This window comes from Mytilus edulis, chromosome 7 (assembly GCF_963676685.1).
Source record: "Mytilus edulis chromosome 7, xbMytEdul2.2, whole genome shotgun sequence".
In the NCBI taxonomy this organism is placed as follows: Eukaryota; Metazoa; Mollusca; class Bivalvia; order Mytilida; family Mytilidae; genus Mytilus; species Mytilus edulis.
Window position 1 is genome coordinate 56,950,013 of NC_092350.1, and position 19,836 is coordinate 56,969,848.

The 19,836-nt window shown below is 31.7% G+C and overlaps 1 protein-coding gene and 1 long non-coding RNA gene across 2 annotated transcripts; one reads left to right on the forward strand and one right to left on the reverse strand.

Annotated features, from left to right (window-relative positions):
• Positions 1 to 1,951: 1,951 nt before the first annotated feature.
• LOC139481847 (uncharacterized) lies at positions 1,952 to 5,355 on the forward strand. The gene is made up of 3 exons (XM_071265365.1): positions 1,952 to 2,029; positions 3,913 to 3,961; positions 5,180 to 5,355. Exons 1-3 carry the CDS (start codon positions 1,978 to 1,980, stop codon positions 5,307 to 5,309), a joined length of 231 nt encoding a protein of 76 aa, XP_071121466.1. The 5' UTR covers positions 1,952 to 1,977; the 3' UTR covers positions 5,310 to 5,355.
• A 9,016-nt stretch (positions 5,356 to 14,371) lies between these two features.
• LOC139481848 (uncharacterized) lies at positions 14,372 to 17,990 on the reverse strand. The gene is made up of 3 exons (XR_011654712.1): positions 17,863 to 17,990; positions 17,010 to 17,087; positions 14,372 to 15,627 (listed from the first exon to the last, which is right to left on the reverse strand). It is a non-coding gene; the product is annotated as an uncharacterized lncRNA (long non-coding RNA).
• Positions 17,991 to 19,836: the final 1,846 nt, after the last annotated feature.

Genomic DNA, 19,836 nt, shown 5'->3' on the forward strand with positions numbered 1-19,836 from the left:
AGAACAAAATGTATGCAACAAAAAAGATGCAGGTTCATGATTGTGAACTTTCCATTTATATGTAGCAACACTAAATAAGTGCATGCATAAATACGTTCCTGAACCTACCCGTTTGTTTTCTTTATAATTTGTGTCGATAGTCTGTTAGTTGTACTGGTTTTTGCCATCGTTACTTTGGTTTCGACTTTAGAGTTTAAATATCAGTTTGCCATCTGGTCTTTTCTTCTAGTGTCTCCACTTTTTTTTTAGTTTTTATTTGTTCATGAGCACAAATAACAATGTCTATAGTGATGTAAACGCAAATTTTCATAGTGTTAGACTACCGGTTATCACTGCGTGAACTGTCTTACCAGGAATATGTCATGTAGGTACAAGTAATAGTGTAAACAAGTTGAAATGTGATACTAATGATGATAACTGATCATTGCTTCTCTTTTTTGTTCATAGTGATACATGTGATAGTTAATGAAGATATACAATATGTTAAGATTTGCGTGTTGGTCAAAACTGTTCTACGTCATCTGCTTTCATGGTGTTTAAAATTATATAATCTACATTAAAATATTCATTATTTATATAAATGTAGGAAAAATACTTACATAAGCTAGTGCAACCGTCACCTTATGAAAATGTTTTTACACATTTTTAATGTTTTCTAACTTTTATGTACGGTTTAAAGAAAAGTGACACCAAACATATGTTCAAAGTAGACTAATTAAATAGTAAGTATCTTGTTATGTGATTTTACGTGCTTTCGAGGTAAATGTTGTTATATAATTTTAAAAATTACTTAACTACGACTGTGGTTATCTTTAACTGTTTAATGTATGACAACATCTCATTCCGGTTTATTTTTTAAAATAAAACAATAACTCACAATGAACATTCTTGTAAAAATAATGAATCTTATGATACCGACAATATGGTTCATAAAATAAAATTCTCTGTTAGTTTTAATATTTGTCCATTTACATTTCGAGTATGACAAATCCACACGAATAGAATCTTAATTAAAAAAACACTGTCTCCTTTTATTCACACATGTGTGTAAGTCTATCGATAACTACTACAGAAGAAAAGTCATATGGTTCTAGGTATTCATGATATTACTGTGTATGTGATCTTTAATTCGTTTCTATCTGTAACCTGTATACACCAATCTATTTTGTTTCTTCCACGGATTGTAAACAGTTGTAAAAACGTCATGTAATCGATGTTAGGTCAAGTCTGCATGCGTAAATGAACATTAAGTTTTCAGTTGAAATGTTGCATTTATTTTCGCGATAATATACCAACTGCAAAATTCTGTATTTAAATGCACATATAAAAAGTACAATTACAGTCACAAATGACAGTATAATAAACAAAACAAGAGAATATATTATCGGATTTGAGTTTTGTAAAAAAAGGAAATAAAGTTGAAGTGATGCATGATTATAAATTGTAAGACTTTTAATATTTCTAATACTTTTATTACATGAAAATATCAACAGTAACTTAATCGTGGACAACAAATTCGGATAATATCATTTCAATAATTTAAATTTCAACATGTATTAAACATGATGATAAAATTGAGAATGGAAATGGGGAATGTCATAGAGACAACAGTGGGTCTTTAACACAGCTAAACACGTACAAAGTCATAACTTTAATTTCTGTGAACTCTAGACAAATTGTTTTCGAAAAGATTTGTTTTGTGAAGAATTAGTCTATGGATTTATGATTGAGATAAAAAAAAAATGTTTCAAAAAGTTTGAGACGGGGAAAAGGGCGAATATGTTCAAGAAAACAATATACATCCTAGCATACATAATTGTCAAAAAGAATGGAATAAACTTATAAACTGTCGTTTATACTTGACATATGTATTTGATAAGCTAAAACTTCTGTATCTGAATTAATGTGTCTTTGCATGCAAGTTGAACACATTTGCCTTCCTTCTTTTCAGTTTCTCGAAAATAATAATATAGAAAAATGAACATCTCTGTTTGGTTATTTGTCTCTCTGTTGTTGGTCTATTCTGAAGGTAAGACAATTACAAGATGAAATCAACTAACCGATTCGTGTAAGTTATATTTAATTTTGGAATGATTTGCACAAACAGCAACCCAATAAAAAAGTTTTAAAAACTGAAGTTGGTGACCTGAATGATTTCACTAATTAAAGTACAGTCAATCTATTGTCAAATGGATTTAGTGAGTTATGTTTAGTGTGTGTAATACAACTGTTTGCATGAATGGCAATATTATTGCAGCGATTTAGGTCTTGGTAGGGGGGTTCAAATAATCTCATCATAGAAACCAAATTTGAAATTTTGTACGCATGGCTAGCGCTTCGTCCCCATTAGACTCTATAATGATCAATCATTTTCCGATAAGAATGAACCTTGACAGGAACTCATAACATTAGTGTCAATAGTGATTACTGTACATCAACTAATCAGACCTAAAGTGCATTCATGGCATTGATAAAAAATATATACATTTATGTATTTCAAATACAAACATGCATGTGGCGTATACGGTTGCAAGGGAAACAACTATTCACCAAAGACTGAACAAAAAGCAATAAAAGCAGCAGTGGGCAAACTTAAGAATGGACAAAACTCTTATCATGAAAATAGCAGCAAAATTCCTTAATATTGAGAAAATATTTAAAGTTTCAAAAGAAACATGAAGAATAATGGGGATTTTATTTTCAAATACGAAATGGAAAATATTTGTTTGCTCTATAACTACCGAAACGTATATATGATGTCATGATTTTTTTGTAGGTTAAGTCGTTTAGAGGGAAAATCTGTTTTAATATTAAAGCAAAATTGCAGATCATTACAGAATTTTACAATATAAGTCAAATTTAAACATGCATGGAATATAATTACTGTATAACCTAGTCAAGATACTAAACGTAAACGTTACTTAACATATTCTATTCGTTCTGATTGTAATGGAGTCATTTTTTATTAGTTGTGAAACAACAAACAATTATTCATTGATTTCTATTTGTTCTGATTGTTATTAAAACATGATTTATTACTTGATTGCTGTTCTAACTATTTTGATCTGAGCGTCGCTGAAGCGCTAGTCTAGCGTATCAGATTAATAGCTTCTTGATACTTTTGATAATTTTTCACACCACTGTGTTCATGCCACTGTTGACGGATGTTTTATCACAGAGGGTATCACAAGCACAGTAGCCAGGCCTTCGGTGTTGACATGAATATCCATTTATAGTAATTTTTCTTACTTTGCAAAAGTAGGAAATATTCTTATCTAGGCATATATTATCTTTGTCGTATTAGACACAACGTTTGGGAATTTTGGTTCCTCGATGCGTTTAAACACTATTATTGTTTGGCTTTCTAACTATTTTGATCTGAATGTCACTGATGGTTTTTTTTACAGACGAAACGCTCGTCTGGCGTATAAAAATATAGCCTGGTACCTTTGAGAGTTGTTTACACAACTGGGTCGCCACCACAGCTATTGGACGTTTCGTCCCAGAGGGTATCACCAGCACAATAGACAGCACTTTGGTGTTGACTTAATATCAATGATATGGTAATTTGTTTTCAAATTAACTATTTGCCAAAGTATAATTTTTTTTAAAAACTATGGATTTGTGTATCCCAGGTATAGATTACCATAGCCGTACTTGGCACAACCTTTTGGAATACTTTAATACTATTCTTCCTTCCGTTTGTCTTTCTAACTATTCTGATCTAAGCGTCACTGATGAGTCTGGTGTATCAAATTATAAGACTGGTACCTTTGATAATTATTATTAGTTGTGAAACAATCAGCAAATATATATGTATCTTATTCGTTCTAATTGTAATTGAAAAATGGAATATTAGTAGTGAAACAACCAACAATTATTTATTAAAACATTTGATTCTAATATTTCCAGTCAACATGGCTAATGATGAAATGCAAGATGGCAATAGATTCCTTGAGAAGTAAGTTTAACAAATAAATATTGTGGTTAATTGGTTCTAGATTTTAGGTCGAAAAAAAGTATTATTGTAGATAATGTATTAGTAACAGTAACAAGATATTGTAACAGTACGCATACACTTAACATCCGATGCTTTAATGGATAGGGTTTACTTAGCTTGCAGAAACATTAAACTGATTTACACAAAAACATGAAAAGGGAATATGTAGCATAATACGTTCCTTACATATTGGTTCTAGGTATGTTGCTCCTCACAGAGAAAGCAGTGGCTAAATAAACATGTCAAACAATACTTTTATCATCTAACTAGAACACATCATAACTTAAACTGAAGTTATTCACGTACTAAAATCTGTATTCCTTAATTTTTATGCATGTAGTGCCATAATTATGCATAGTTTATTTTATTCAAAGTAATTCGTACCGTTTTAAGGGTAATGCTTGCAAATGAAATGAATGAAAAGTAGTCTATTCTATTTCCAATGGTAAAACTGAATTTTGAGATATATATCGAAAGATCAATTAAAACAATGTATAGACAGTAATAGTGCAATGACTTGACATATCAACGATATAAGGACGAGGCTTAGAAACGGGGAAATGCGAGGTTGTGCCGAGCTATTTCCTCGTTTCGAGCCGAATCCTTATATCGTTGATATGTCAAGTCAATGCACTATTATTGTCTTTATACTGCAATCTAAAAAAACACATTTTTAATTGTTGTTTAATGCGTTAATGTTATTTATTTGATTTAAATATTGGCGAAAATTCCCCCTTTAAAAAGGCCTCATACCATGCTGGCGGAGAAATATACAACACAATGAAACCCACAATCGATGGTGAACGAAATCGTTTGAGTATGGACTAAAATATCAACAATAAGCAGAAAACGTAATGATTTATAGGTTGCAAACAAAATATATTAACAAATAAATTATGTTTTTCCAATAATTGTAAAAGAAACAAGTATGAGTCGTTCCACGCATCGTTGTATGCATTGAAAACAAGAACAGGATGAAGAGGTCGTATGAATAATTAAACATGATTTTGGCAACTTCTATTTAAATATTCATGAGGAAAAGTGATATCGGGTCAGTGACTGTATATGACATAGAAATATAAAGTCAACGCATTTTGACTGCTGAAATAGAACGAGTGCAGTATAAATGATAATAAACGTTTACAGCAAACATATATTTCTACAAATGACCTGTTGTAGGCTTGTTAAAAGAAGTGTTGGTGTTGGTGTTCATCGAGGGTGTATTGGTAGACCATGCAGTTTTACCAATTCGTGTTGCCACAAACACAGGTGTTCTAATGGATATTGCGACATAATACACGGCAAATGAGTCCCAGTAATAGAAAAACTAAAGCAGCAGACTCACGGCAGTAATATAACGTTAGATGTAAGACTGATACAAAAATAAAAATTATCATAATGTTTTTATTATTTCTGTTTAGCACTCTTAACAGGTGTTAGTGCACTTTCTTAGACACACACAATGGTCTTCTGATTTTACAATTGAGAATTGCTAGGTGTGTTAAATAAACACCGATCTATTGTTGAATACTGTACGTTACCAGCTTGATGCCTTTTATTTTATGGTGTTGGTTGGCTGTCTTATTCACATCTCTTGACAGTACAATATCTCATTGGTGAATATCACGACGGGTGTCTAATTTGGAGTAGGATCTGCCTACCCTTCCGGAGCACCTGAGATCACTCTCAGTTTTTGGTGGGGTTCGTGTTGCTTAGTCTACAGTTTCTATGTTCTGTCTTGTTTACAATTATTTGTCTTTTTTTAGCCATTATTTTGTCAGTTTACTTTCGATCTATGAGTGTCAATGTCCCTCTGGTGTCTTTCGTCCCTCTTTTACATAAGAAAGATTTGTTTGTTTTGCTTACAAATTTTACAGTTGTGACTCAAATTCAATAAAAAAAGTTTGGCATTGATTGAAGTTTAAATGATCTATTGTGTGTTCGTTGTTTTGAATTGACTTGTGAGTATGTTTACCCTTTTGTATATTCTGCCTCAATTTTTTATAACACATCATGGGGCACCACTTTTATGTACGGTTTGAACAAGTGTCAGAGATATATTATCAAACCTTTTGAATTGATACGGGTAAAACAACATTTGGATCTCACCTAAAAAAAACGTAACAACCTGCGTTATGACATCGGCACGCCAACAACGACCATTGAATTCTGTTTCTGTTTGCAATGTAACGCTGTTTGTATGATACACGATTATCGAGGATTTTTTCCTTGGTTAGTGGTATGAAGCATATTGTAGTTTCCATGTGAATTGTCATTATCTTACGTATTTATCAATCAATGTGTGTAATGTGATTTGAACACGAACACAATTTCATCTCGGGCTTTATCTGCAAGGGCAAAACCACATTTATTATAGAGGGATATAAGTTATTTTTCAAAGTTTGATTTGAAGCACAACCGATAAAAGAGCAGGAAGCGTAACTGTTGTGATATGAAGTGACGTGTAAAATTATGAGTTTAAACCTTAAGGACTTACTAACTCAGTGGTTTTGTACTGACTTGCTTGTTAACAATCTTTTCTTATTAGGATTTTTTACAAATTACGACATCATAGCGACAAACTATTTATGTCTTTGTTAGTCATTTACCTCTTTCAATGTTTACGTCTTACTTTTAGGGACTTTTGTCCTAAAGGCTCTTCAACCTCGTTATTTATTTGACCGTTTTAATTTTTTGAGTTTAAGCGACACTGATGAGTCTTTTGTAGACGAAACGCGCGACTGGCGTAAATATAAAATTTAATCCTATCAATCAATGTGTGTAATGTGATTTTAACCAGTAATCAGCACTTCTATGCTGGCATGAATTATCATTGATATGGTCATTTTTATAAATCAACTTTTTATAAAACTTTTGAACTTGGAACGTTTAGAAATGTTGGTCCTTAATGCTGTTCAACTTTTAAATTTCTTTGGCCGACACGCGCGTCTGGTGTAAATAAAAAAACTAATCCTGGTATCTATGAGTTTATATATATCATTGACCTTCAATGATCGGGTTTTGTTTGATCCTGCGAAAGGCTAATTCATACAAGAGAGGCGAAATATACCACAGAGACATTAAAATTCATTGATCAACGGTAAATTGAGAACGCCTTGGCTACAAAAGAAGAAGAAAAAAACCAAGCAGACAACAAGTAGACAAATAATAGTAAACAAAATACAACATCAGAAAACTAAAGACTTAGCAATACGAACTCCACCAAAAACCCCGGTCTCCTTGAAAGGTAAGCAGATTCAAATTAATAAATAATTATAATGACCTTCAAATTTTAGTTTTAAATAAACAGTTGTTGAATAGATTCAACATTTTGAAAATAAGCTGAGCATCAATCGTTAGAATACGCATTTGGTTTCCATCGATGTGTTATCTACTCTATAAAAGATACATTTTACATAAGAACCTGTGCTTTTTTTAAAAGCGTGTAATCGGAATACAAGTATTAGTGGAAGATATTAGTAAGCGAAATCGAGAGAATTGTGCAAATGATGATACAAGCATGAAAAATAGCACGAAGCATCATTATCATATACTTTTTAAGAAAAAAAACTTTCAAGATGGCCACGGCCTTTTTCAAAAATGGCTGTTTTTTCCAGTTTGAAAATGCTTTTGGAAAACTTTTTCTTTGCCCTTCTTTATGTGAACAACATTATCAGGTTTAGTGGCTATATTTTTTGCATGTGACGTAATTAATAGAAATGAATATTTGACTTTTCAGGTTTTGCGCATGCGCGAAAATGTAACAAAATTCACACATAAAGATTTGAACTATTTACTATTTACTTGGTGCTTTAGGATTTTTAATGATATTATGAATTGGTTTGATAACATTTTAAAGGTTATGAAACAAATGCGTTAATCAATTTTGCGCATGCGCAAACTATTTATAGACATACATAGTGATTTGCACTCACTACAAGAGCGCACAATGATGCAAATCGTAGTTCATCTAACAAACGAGGATTTGAATTTCGTAAACATATCTTGTTCGTCATTTAATTCCTCTAAAAATCTATGCTTTTCTATTCAAGAAAGTGTAACTTCTGTGATGCCACTGTCTGAAAATACGCCTATTCAGTTTAATTGATCAAGCATTCGATTGATAAGGTGAAAAAAGTGGTTAACTTTCAAAATTATGACCAAATACAATAATAGCTGCAGATCACCCACTTTTGGTATTGGCTAAGCAAATTCCGTGGGAATTGCCAGATTTGTACGGAGAAGATAAGTTTATGTTTGGTTGATAGTACATTGAAATGGCTTGTTTTAAAAACAATTGGTGATATATTGCATGAAAGTGGATTGCCTTGTGCCCTCACTGAACCGATATTGCAACATCTAGAACGTCATATTACTTTCATGTATATTCTAATTTACCTGGAACTAGACATGCGTATCAATAACTTCGTGTTTTGCTTGAATATTTAATGTCTTAACGCAGAAAATATAGCTCATGACTCGTTCGATTATTTGATAGACTGGTGTAAAGAAAGAGAGTCATCTCGAACACAGTTTAATTTTTGGCGTTCAATTATGAATCTATAAGAACTTCTTGTGCTTTCGGTCGGACGCTCATGTTATGAGTCAGATATCGTACCTCACAATCAGTGCATATCAAGCATGATACCGTATTATTTTGGTCCACATTGTATGGATTATGCTCGATGGTAATTGGTCCATCTCCGAGATCTGGATTCCCCTCATGAACATCACTCACAAAGTGGCAATGGAATTTGCAAAAAATAAAATCACAAAAATACTGAACTTTGAGGAAAATTCAATCGGAAAGTCCCTAATCACATGGCAAAATCAAATGACAAAATAACATCAAACGAATGGACAACAACTGTCATATTCCTGAATTGGCACAGGCATTTTTGAAATGTAGAAAATGGTGAATCGAACCTGGTTTCAAATTGTAATTCCACGGTACGTAAGACCAGCAAGTTGTTTTCTTATATCACAATTGATTAGGCACTAAAACAGAATAATGCAATTGTAAAGGGCAATGTTGGTACCACCGAAGATCCCTTTGAGACGATGGATGGATGTTAGTCAGTAGACTGGTAGATGAATTTGAAAGATCTAGTGGTTGGAGTCATTCTAACACATTGATGGACAGCATGAAGATTCTACGAAACAAAAAAGGATTTCTTTGAACAGTATTAAAGGCTTTCTAAAGTGATGAACGAGTTAGAAATCATTTTTTTCTTTTTCTAGAACAGTCGTCAGATTTGTATAACATTGGCTCTTTTAAGGAAATAGTTGACTCGGAGGCCGGTGAGATATGTATATAAACTCCTAGATATTGGGTCCGAAAATACGAAAATCGTTTGAAGCAAAAGCAAAACGACGGAGAATCTGTTTTTTATAACCAGATAAAAAAGAACTATTTCTGAATAAATCCGTAAAATGAAACTGGAAATGTCTTTGTCAAAAAACAAAGCTGAAGAACGTGAAAAGGGATTGCGATTCTTTTTCAAGACTTTTCATTTTTTGTCAAAATTGACAGTTTGACTTGGAAGATTTCTTTATCCACGAAAACTAAATTACTCCTCTGTCCTTGTCTAAGGATGTCAGTTTTAACAGTGTTATTAGATCGCAGCAAATTGGTTTGCTTGTAACATTGTGTGATTTGCCGTGAACTGATCCACATTCTGACGCGTTTATCGTTGGTTGGCCAGCAATGGTTAATTCCAGGCAACCACGTGCGAAAATATTTGATGATCATGCAAATGATGTCATACTGCCTAACATAAACTCTTGTACCGATAAGTATTTAAGAGTAGGAATTGTATTTGATGTTTACTAAATTAATAATTTAAATGGTGGACCGAGAAAAGGCATGATGCTGGTGCTAGACGGAGTAGTCTCTATGAAGATGACAACAAAACGGAATAGTTCAAGTTTCTAGCCGACATAATTGCTTATCTTACTGAAGGTGAGATATTCTTTGCAATTTCAATACGGATACTTCCCAGCTATCCCTATACAATGTATTAATCGCATCTGTTGAAGAAAAGTCATTATCATAACCCAGCCGAAAATTAATGGATGTATGTCCAACACCGCATTGTTGTGAGTTTAATATTGATTAATAGTGTACAAAAATATTTCAAAACCATAACTGTCACAATGACGCCATCCTGAGTTGGTTGATCGTTATGGAATATCTGTTAAACGACTGACAGATGAAATGTGTCAGTCGTCGTGTACACAATCACATTATCCTTTCCCCGGATGTGACCTTTCAATTAGATTAATCAACGATTTTGTAACTACAAGAGGAACACAACGGATGCTAATTGTGGAGCAGATTCTGCTTACCCTTCCGCAGCACTTGATATCTTGTCATATTTTTGATAGGGTTTGTGTTACTCAGTCTATTTTTTGCTTTGTTATGTTTAGTGAGCTTGAATATCACTCCAACATGTCCAATAACTGTCACTTCTCTTTGCGATTTTATATTCTATTGACAAAAGAATGCCAAAAATGCCAAAGGTTAAATCATACATTGAACTAAATAATGTAATTGTACGTGATAGTCTTTAATCTATATAGTTGTTCACTGTGATCTTCGTTTAGTCAAATTTGTAACGGTATTGTTCGTGCAGATGGCATCGTAATCCTAAACAAGTATACGACAGGTTTTCAGAGGAAGAACTTTTGAACAGCCATCGTGAACATTGTGCATTTAGATTAAATATGACAATTGCAAATTGTAACACAATGTATTCATTGTATAAATATTTACTAAAAAGTATGAAAGTGGTTTTTGTTCATGACATATATCAAATAGATATAACATGTGGCATGAGTGCTAATGATACAACTCTCCAGGCAAGGCACAATTTGTAAAAGTTAACCATTATAGGTCAAAGTACGGTCTACAACACTGGGCATTAGCTCACAACTAGCAGCAATTTATGAAGTACCAAAAATATTACTAGTGTACAACCATTCAAATAGACGAAAAGATAAAACATGAATTTTGTTTCTTTATTTCACTTTGAGATATTTTAATGATTAAGGTGTAATACCACCAAATCATGGTACGTCACATCCGGTTGTATACGAAAATAGGTCGAAAACAAAATATTCCCATGAATTTGACAGTTGTAGATAATTATTCCTACATTTTATTGCAGTAACACATTTTCTGTGTCATAAACAAATGTCTTTAGTTTATCAGAGCACCATTATTTTTTTATCTGGGGAATATTTTAGAAACTTGAGGTTACATGTACATGGTTATTAAAACTTGTACACAGGTTAAATATGGGAGGAAATTTGATTGGTTAACTTCCAGTGATGGCTTTTTTCTTATATGCAATGAAATGTTATGTGATTTTATTTTCTATAGTACTTGGCAAGATAAAACTTTACTCATGCAAGGTATTCCTTTATTTGAAACAAAGATAAATTCTGCACAATTTTTTGAAAAATGCAAATTTACCAAAGACTAATAGAGGAAATGAGTGGTGGTATTACACCTAATATGGGAAGCTGTACATGCACCTTTGACCTTGTGAGTACCCTCATGTGTTAAAATTTCTTGCTACTTAAGTGAAATATTACAAAAAATGAAATATTCTGAGCGGATTGAGTCTCCAAAACACTTTTTATTAGAAAATTTCCTTGAAATAGGACTCTACCATGAATATTCAGTTGACAGAATAAGCCATACTTATTGTTTTGGGGAGCTTTTTCTCCTTATTTCTTATATTCTGCTATGATAGATCATTTTCCTAAGAAACACTTTGATAAATATATAGTTATAAGTAAATGATTTTTTTTTATTGCTGTAACAATAAATTATTCACTAAAAGAGAAACCTTTTATGTCCCTCTCTGTAACGCGGCGTAAATTTATTTTTTACGTAAGGACTTATTGCAACCTCTTTGGAGACAGTAAACTTTTATATGGATTGTTCATTCTGCCTGAATACTTTAATTACTCATATCTTATAACAATTCTATCATACATGATTTAAAGTTACCCAATTATTTTTATTTATTTCCCTGCAAAGTTTAAATTTTGAGGAAATGAGAGGTATAAATGGACCAAAAGTGATCGTATTAGTGGTAATCATCTTCCTAAAAGCATCTTATGTATTATATTCAACTGTTTGTCGGTGGATGATATAAATATTTGATCATTTTTGGTCCACACTATATACTATCATAATGAGGCTTTGATTGGATTTGTCGAAGAAATTTTGCTCGAATCGCTGTAGATGTCGTCTTTCATTATTCTACATGTTTCTAAAACTATTGAACTGATTATGACAACACTTGATAGGAATTCTTAAAATTACCAGTATTACAAAGGAAAACTAGTCACATTCAGTGTAGTAAACAATAATGTCTTACTTTAGGTGTAATACCACCAAATCATGGTACGTCACATCCGGTTGTATACGAAAATAGGTCGGAAAAAATTATTCCCATGAATTTTACAGTTGTAGGTAATTAATCCTAAATTTATTGCAGTAAAACATTTTCTGTGTCATAAACATATGCCTTGGGTATTTCAGAGCACCAATTTTTTTTATCTGTTTTTTTTAATGAATATTTTGGCAACTTGAGCATGTTGAGCCCATATTGTTACTAAAACTTGTAAACAGGTTAATTTAGGGAGGAAATTTGATTGTTTAACTTCCAGTGCTGGTTATTATCTTATATGCAATGAACTGTTATGTGAATTTTTTTTTCTATAGTACAGGACAGGATAAAACTTTACTCATGCCAAGTATTTCTTTATTTGAAACAATGATAAATTTTGCACAATTTTTTGAAAAGTGCAAATGTAACAAAGACTAATAGGGGGACATCATTGGTGATATTATACCTACAGATCAGTAATTGATAACGCAATACCTACATTCCAGTAATCCATAACATTGCATATATGCTAGTGACCTGTTAGGATGCAGTAATATTATACAACCGACATTCGAAGGTCTGATTTAATCTTAATATAGTCATTGCCATCAACACGGATTGATAAACACCAACTTATAATCTACGTAAAACATTCAAATTGTTCACTTTCTGCAGCCGAAAAATATTGTACGTTTACATGTATAAAAAAAAATGCATCACAATAGTTCATGATAACACTATGGTATTGGTTTCGTTTATCAAACTAAAACAGAGTTAGGCGGAAGAACGACTATCAACGACATTGCATCATATTTACAGTCAGTATTACAACTTTTATGACCCATACGATATGTTTGTTCAAATCACTTCCCAAATTTTGGATACCAGGATGGAAGTCGAATCTATATTCAATCCAATTATACCATTCTGACTTACGATGCACCTACATGGCCGTTGATGCAGAGATATGGTAATGGCTTTGCGTATTATAAATCCGAAAGGTGACGTATAGTTGGTTACGTCATTGTCATTTGATATCTAGTGGACAGTTGTCTCATTGACAATCATACCGCATCTGCTTTCTTTTACTAACATGAGAATGTTAACCATTTCACTAATCGGTCTCCTTTCTGCTATTTGGCTATGCCAGTATAATTTAGACAGCTGATGGATCACGAGTTCTTGATGATAAAACAACTCATAGAAGACAACTAGCTTTAAGTTTGAAACGCTAGACGTGAGTATAAAATGGGATTTAAAAAAAAACATGTGTTTACGCGATATGGTATATAGGTTACAATGTACCAGTTCATAGAACGTACATGGTTATTTGTAATTGACGCTTTCAGATTGTCTGTTCTACTTAGTGGCTTCATGTCACGACTTAGTTTAAATAGTTTCACAAGAGTTATTTATTGTTTTTTTCACGTCTTCGTTTCGGTAATCTAGTGATTATTTTTTTTATATAATGACATTTTGAAAAATCTTTTTTGAGTTGCAAGCCATACACTATTGCATTTATTATAGTAAGTCATTTGTCAACATCTTTTATGTATTTTTGTTTGTATCTATCAGTACTTTTGCGTTTGCAATACATAATACAAGAATCTGTAAAAAGTTATTCCAACAAGATAAGACTTGTTAATTTATCTCCTCTCATAAAGTATATTAGAAAATAAATCAGCAATATTAATATATATTTTTTGCTGAAATTTTAGTCCTCCTCTTCCTGTTTTAAATTTTCACAAGTCTGACCCCTCAGGTATGCTAGCCCGTGAACGTAATAGTTAACGGGATATGTGAAAACGTTTAGATGACAGTGAAGACCCGAGCAGCACTAAATGCCAATTGGGCATTTTCCGGACTTTTCTACTTCTTGCTGATCCACTTGTCCCACCTTCTGGCCTAAACATGAAAACAAGTGATAACGTGGCATTTTAAGTTATATTTTTAAAATGAGGTTTACAAAATTATTAATTCAAGACAAGAACAACATTGTGTTTCTTAAAGACAAAACCTTTCGTTATGGTTCCTCCCAAACCTTTCTATAGCTAACTCTTTCTTTGAACAATCTTTTACATGACCTTCCCCGATTTATTGAAGTTTGGACAATACATCTAATCATTAAATTTTACCAAATAAAACTGTGTAGAATGTCATTATCCTATACAGAAGCTTTCTTGTTTGTTTTTTATCTGCATATCCTGTTCTCTTTTTTGTTATTTCTGCGGAATTCATGACCTTTCTTAGACTATAGGTATATGTCATCATAATGAATTACAAGATCACAATGCGCAGGGTTTCAAAATTTCATTCTAATGGTATATCCCTTTTGAAACAATTTCTTTTATTTGTATATATCTGAACAATTGTAACAGATACAAACGATTTAACATGAGACAAATATACAGAAACAGATGACAATCTTTACAAACATAGTGCATTGTTTTCTAATTAATCGTTATATCTTAAAACATTTAACACAGTTTCGAATTATTTTTTTTCGAGAACCGGATGTTGTAGATACATTGGGACCTTTATGTATACTTATTAATTTATACAACCGTTCATTTACACCAAAGGTCCAAGGGCATAGAGTGAAGCAAACATTTACGCTTATATGTTAAGCATACATTATACGAAAACGAAACTGTTTTAACCATATGAGTATGTGGACCATTATTTGTACTTGAATACATGCATTTTTAAACATCGAAATGAGTAATATTAAAAATGTTAATTGTAAACCAAATTTTAAATCAAAAAGAAAAGAGTGTGTTCATTACGTGTACACAAATAAAAAATTCTAAATTTATTATTTTTTTTTCGTTTTTCTAGAATACCACATTTCTCATTGATTCAAAAGAAGGATGAAGATTGTGTTCTTTTCATGTAACAATCTTTAGAGAAACAATTGTCACCACCATATATAGTGCAATATGCTATTTATCCACTCTCGACAATTAAATTTTAAATATTTAAAAGATCTAATGTTCTTGAGTAGACACATATCATATTACAAGTAATGAAGTGTTAGAATCGATATTTATACAATGATATAAATTCTTTAAAAACAACTTTCCTTCGATATTTTATAATTATGAATAAATTGTTCTTTTACTGAACAGATTTTATTATTCTGTTGAATTTTAACATTTGAAAAATTTTAAAAGAATGTAGGTCCATTGTCGTCTGCTTACAGTCTTTCATAAGCCATGTTCACTGAAAAATAAGTTTGTTTCTTTTAAGTATTGGTTGTTTGTTTCTTAATGTCAAGAAATAATAATGTCAATATCATTAGGCAAAATAAATAGCATGATGAAAAGCAATGTAAAATCGTTGTCGTCCTATCGCCATGTTCACGTATCATAATATTCGGTGTTGATGACTGTACACTGTAGTACAAAAGACGTTTCCAAACACACACAAGCATTTCTACAACCATTTTGTTTCATATTTCAATTGTTTCATTTTATTGTTTGTCTTCTGCAGTATATACATAAGTTATCCATTTAAAGGTTATACATGCTGATATCGCTTTTTTTTTTTAACTTAAAACATTTTTTTTGTAAATCGATTAATTAGATATGAGTGTATTATCAAGTTATGTTTAACATGTATTTGATCAAGATTTTGAAAAAGGAGTTTGAGAAGTTTCACATAATCATAAGCATACTAGCGATGATTTATAAACTTTTGAGAAATATCGTGAAATACACTTGAAATAAAATGACAGGTGCGAAGCCTAATCGTATATCTTTCTGGCATTCGGAAGTAGGTTATAATATCGATCAGGAAGAACAATAATCCTTTCATTGCACCCACAAACCTAGACCCCCTGTACAAACAAAGTAAAATAACTGAGAAATTTTCCATCGAAAATACAAAAATATAAATGGTAAACGTAAAAGAAACAACATGCCATGGTCCTTATTACAATGAAAGGTTTATACAGTTCAATATAACTTTAAAACAGATGCTTAATTCTAATGAAAATATAATGAAACATATGTTGAACTAAAATTACTTTGGATGTATCAATTAATCGGTTAGTTGGAGAGAAATGGATTCATCAGTCAGTCCGAGAGCTATTGTCTTATCAATGTATTGAAAGAGATGGACGCTTCAGTCAGTTGGAAAGCAACTGACCTATCAGAATATCTGAAATGGATTGACTCGTAAGTCAGCTGAAAAGCGATTGACTCATTTAGGCTTAATGAGTTAATTCCTTTCAAAACTTTCTTGAATTGGATTGACTCATAAATCATCCGAATGGGATTGACTTATCATTCTATTGAAATCAATGGACGCTGTTTAGAACTCATATCTGAATTGATAATTTTACATATACTTAATAGAACCCAGGGAAAACCAATTGTTAAAATTATCCTAAATGTTCACCCGCGACAGCACACATGTTAGAATACAACATGCATGTCATAATATAATCTGGGTTGCTAATATAGCCATAAATTTAAAAGACATCACTTAATGAGTATAGGAAACAGTTATTATGTTACTTTAGATTAACAGGAAGAGATAACATATTTACACATACATTTTAAGTTGATTGCGAATTATGAAGATGATCATTTTTTTCTTACCATTCATAAAAACCACCAACAGACACACCACTATACACACATGGACCTTCATTGTTGTATTCTATTCTTTACTGGACACTGCAACATATTAACGTATTCTGGCTTATTATAGTTTTGTTAATAAATTTTAAGATTATTTTGTTCTTGATTATTTTCTAGTATGAAGATTCATAATGGTTTAGTTAAGAAAATATAAATTGAGATTGAAAACAAGTGATAACAGCAACAACTTGAATTTGTATACATTCTCTTATTTTATTTAATGTACCCAATGAATTATATTTGTGTATAATATGTTATACAGTATCTTGACTGGTTGATTGTGCACATAGACGAGGGACGCGTGTATCTTATATTTCATTATTTATGTTGTTGTATGATTTTCTGTTTAAATCTCAACCAAATAAACGAGATTTCTCGAAACTATAAAACAGATTTTAAGTACTAATCCCACTTTAACCTATGTGTCTGAAAGATTATATGGTCAGATGTTTGTTAGTCCCTGTTCTTTCATCATTTTGCCTAACTTGACAAACATTATACACAAAGATGTTTGACTTCATTATCATGGCCAACATATATCGAGAAACTTGTTGAATGCAAATGAACAGAAGAAGCAATTCCTTTACTTTCCATTCAAATTAACAAATGAAAATCACGACACATGAAAAAACAATTGTTTCATACCTTTTTAAGTGTAAGAACAGTTTTTTTTAAACATTTACCAAGAAAATCATGTAACTACAACTAAATTTGGTTTACATTCCCTTTTCTACTCTCTAATCCTTATGATTCTTTAAATAAGTTCTATAATTGCAAACCTCTTCAAGTGTATGCTCGAAAATGTACTTACACAACATGAGGAGGGAAATATATCCGTTATATTATGAAAGTCGTGAAAAGATACTTCCTAATTTTTATTTTTCATACAAACGATTATGACGTTTATGACATTTAACATGTTTAACAGGTGCTCTTACATGTTTTATGTTAAGTAAACAGCCTATATCCGGTTTTGCGGTTGAACGTACTTCCATGATAAATTACGAAAGAACTGTGTTTGACTTCCTTCATATTAATAAGGACATGTATTATTCTGTATTCATTTCTTGTCTGTTAAAAAAAAAAACCATCGAATTAAAACGTACATTTCGGTAGTTTTTCTTCGAAAAATGAAGAACATGCATATACAACTGGTGTGGATTAAATGCGTTTATAGTCAGTATACTACAGTTCACATCTTCCGTTACTCTGGACACTGGTGTTACAAAACAGAGCAAAAACTAAATTCTGAGTTGACATGAATTATCATTGATAGACTAAACTGTTTAAATACAATGTTTTCCCCCAAATACTATGCGATACTCCCTAGGAATATATACCATGAGCTGTAATTAGTTATACTCGTGGTAATTTTGGGTCTTCAATGATGTTCAACTTCGTCCTTTAGTTAGTTCTTTGAACTTTTCGAGCGTTTTTTAATTGACGAAACGCGCTTCTGACGACAGTTTAAACTCTGGTAATTGTGATGATTTTTATCACAATTATGTTTGACAGTTTTTGACCCATAAATCAGTTGAAAAGAGTTTTACTCTACAATTGATGAAACTATTTGTATAGACGTACTGCGATTAAAAAGCTTACAAATTCATGAGAAAATAGGGCAAAAAAAATATGAGCAATATTATAAATTAAATATTAGATGACAGGCATATACAAGCAAGACAAACATCTGAGTATCATCAGATGAGCTGCACTCCTTGTTTAACACTATACGTATATTTTTTTTAAAGAATGAAATCGCATGTGCAGAAACATATAGACATTACAGGGGCATTTAATTCCATTTTTTGAGACATATTTAGAAAGAGTGCTCAACTAGAGGAAATCGTATAGCAGGGCAGATACTGGACATAACAATAAGCATAGGTTTCATAACGATGGGATTGACATTCTGCTTGATATCAACTCGAGTTATTGAATTGCATTATAATAATAAACGAACCTTCGGCGGGTTTATTGTTACTATTTATATTAAATAACGAAAGTTGAAATCAAGCAATATCCAATGTTCACAAGTTGTTAAACCTATTTCTCTTATGTTCAACACTTTCAATGTTTTAAAATAAAATTGCGCGAAATGTAGATCTTATCTTTTGCGCATTTTATTATGACGTCATATGTTCTTTTTCAGTGTCAAATTTTAACATAAGACATGTAAAGACTTTTTGTACGCTTCAGAATGTAATAAACTTTGACAAAAAGATTACTGTAGGTTCAATGTGTGAGCATTTTGTATGTTATTGAAATCACAGAGAAGTAAAATGCTATGGACAAAATGTATACGGTCAAAACTGTGGAAAGTAAACAATGACCTGACGAATAGCCAATATCGTCTTGTGATACTCGATAGACCATTCAAATCAAAGCATATTTTGTTAGTGTGATACGAGAAATATCTATTCATAAAAGAAATAGATAACTGGCCACAACAAAATCAATGTTCGATAATTCAAAATAATAATTTCGAACATCAAGACATACACAAGTAAAGAATGAGATTAATTCAAGAACTCCTCTACAATCCAAGTAAAAACTGGTACTCTAGAATATTTTTTTTTTTCAATTTATTTAAAAAAAATTAAGTTATTTTTTTTTATATCGGAATTTACTATAACGTATATGCATTGAGCAAACCATGTCTTGTTTGGCTATATAATTGAGGTTATCAATGAAACAGCAACTTAAGGTGCATACACAACAGTTTCAGGGGATGACTAACATAGTTTTGTAAAATGTAATGTGTTGCGACGTCAAACTGCGACAT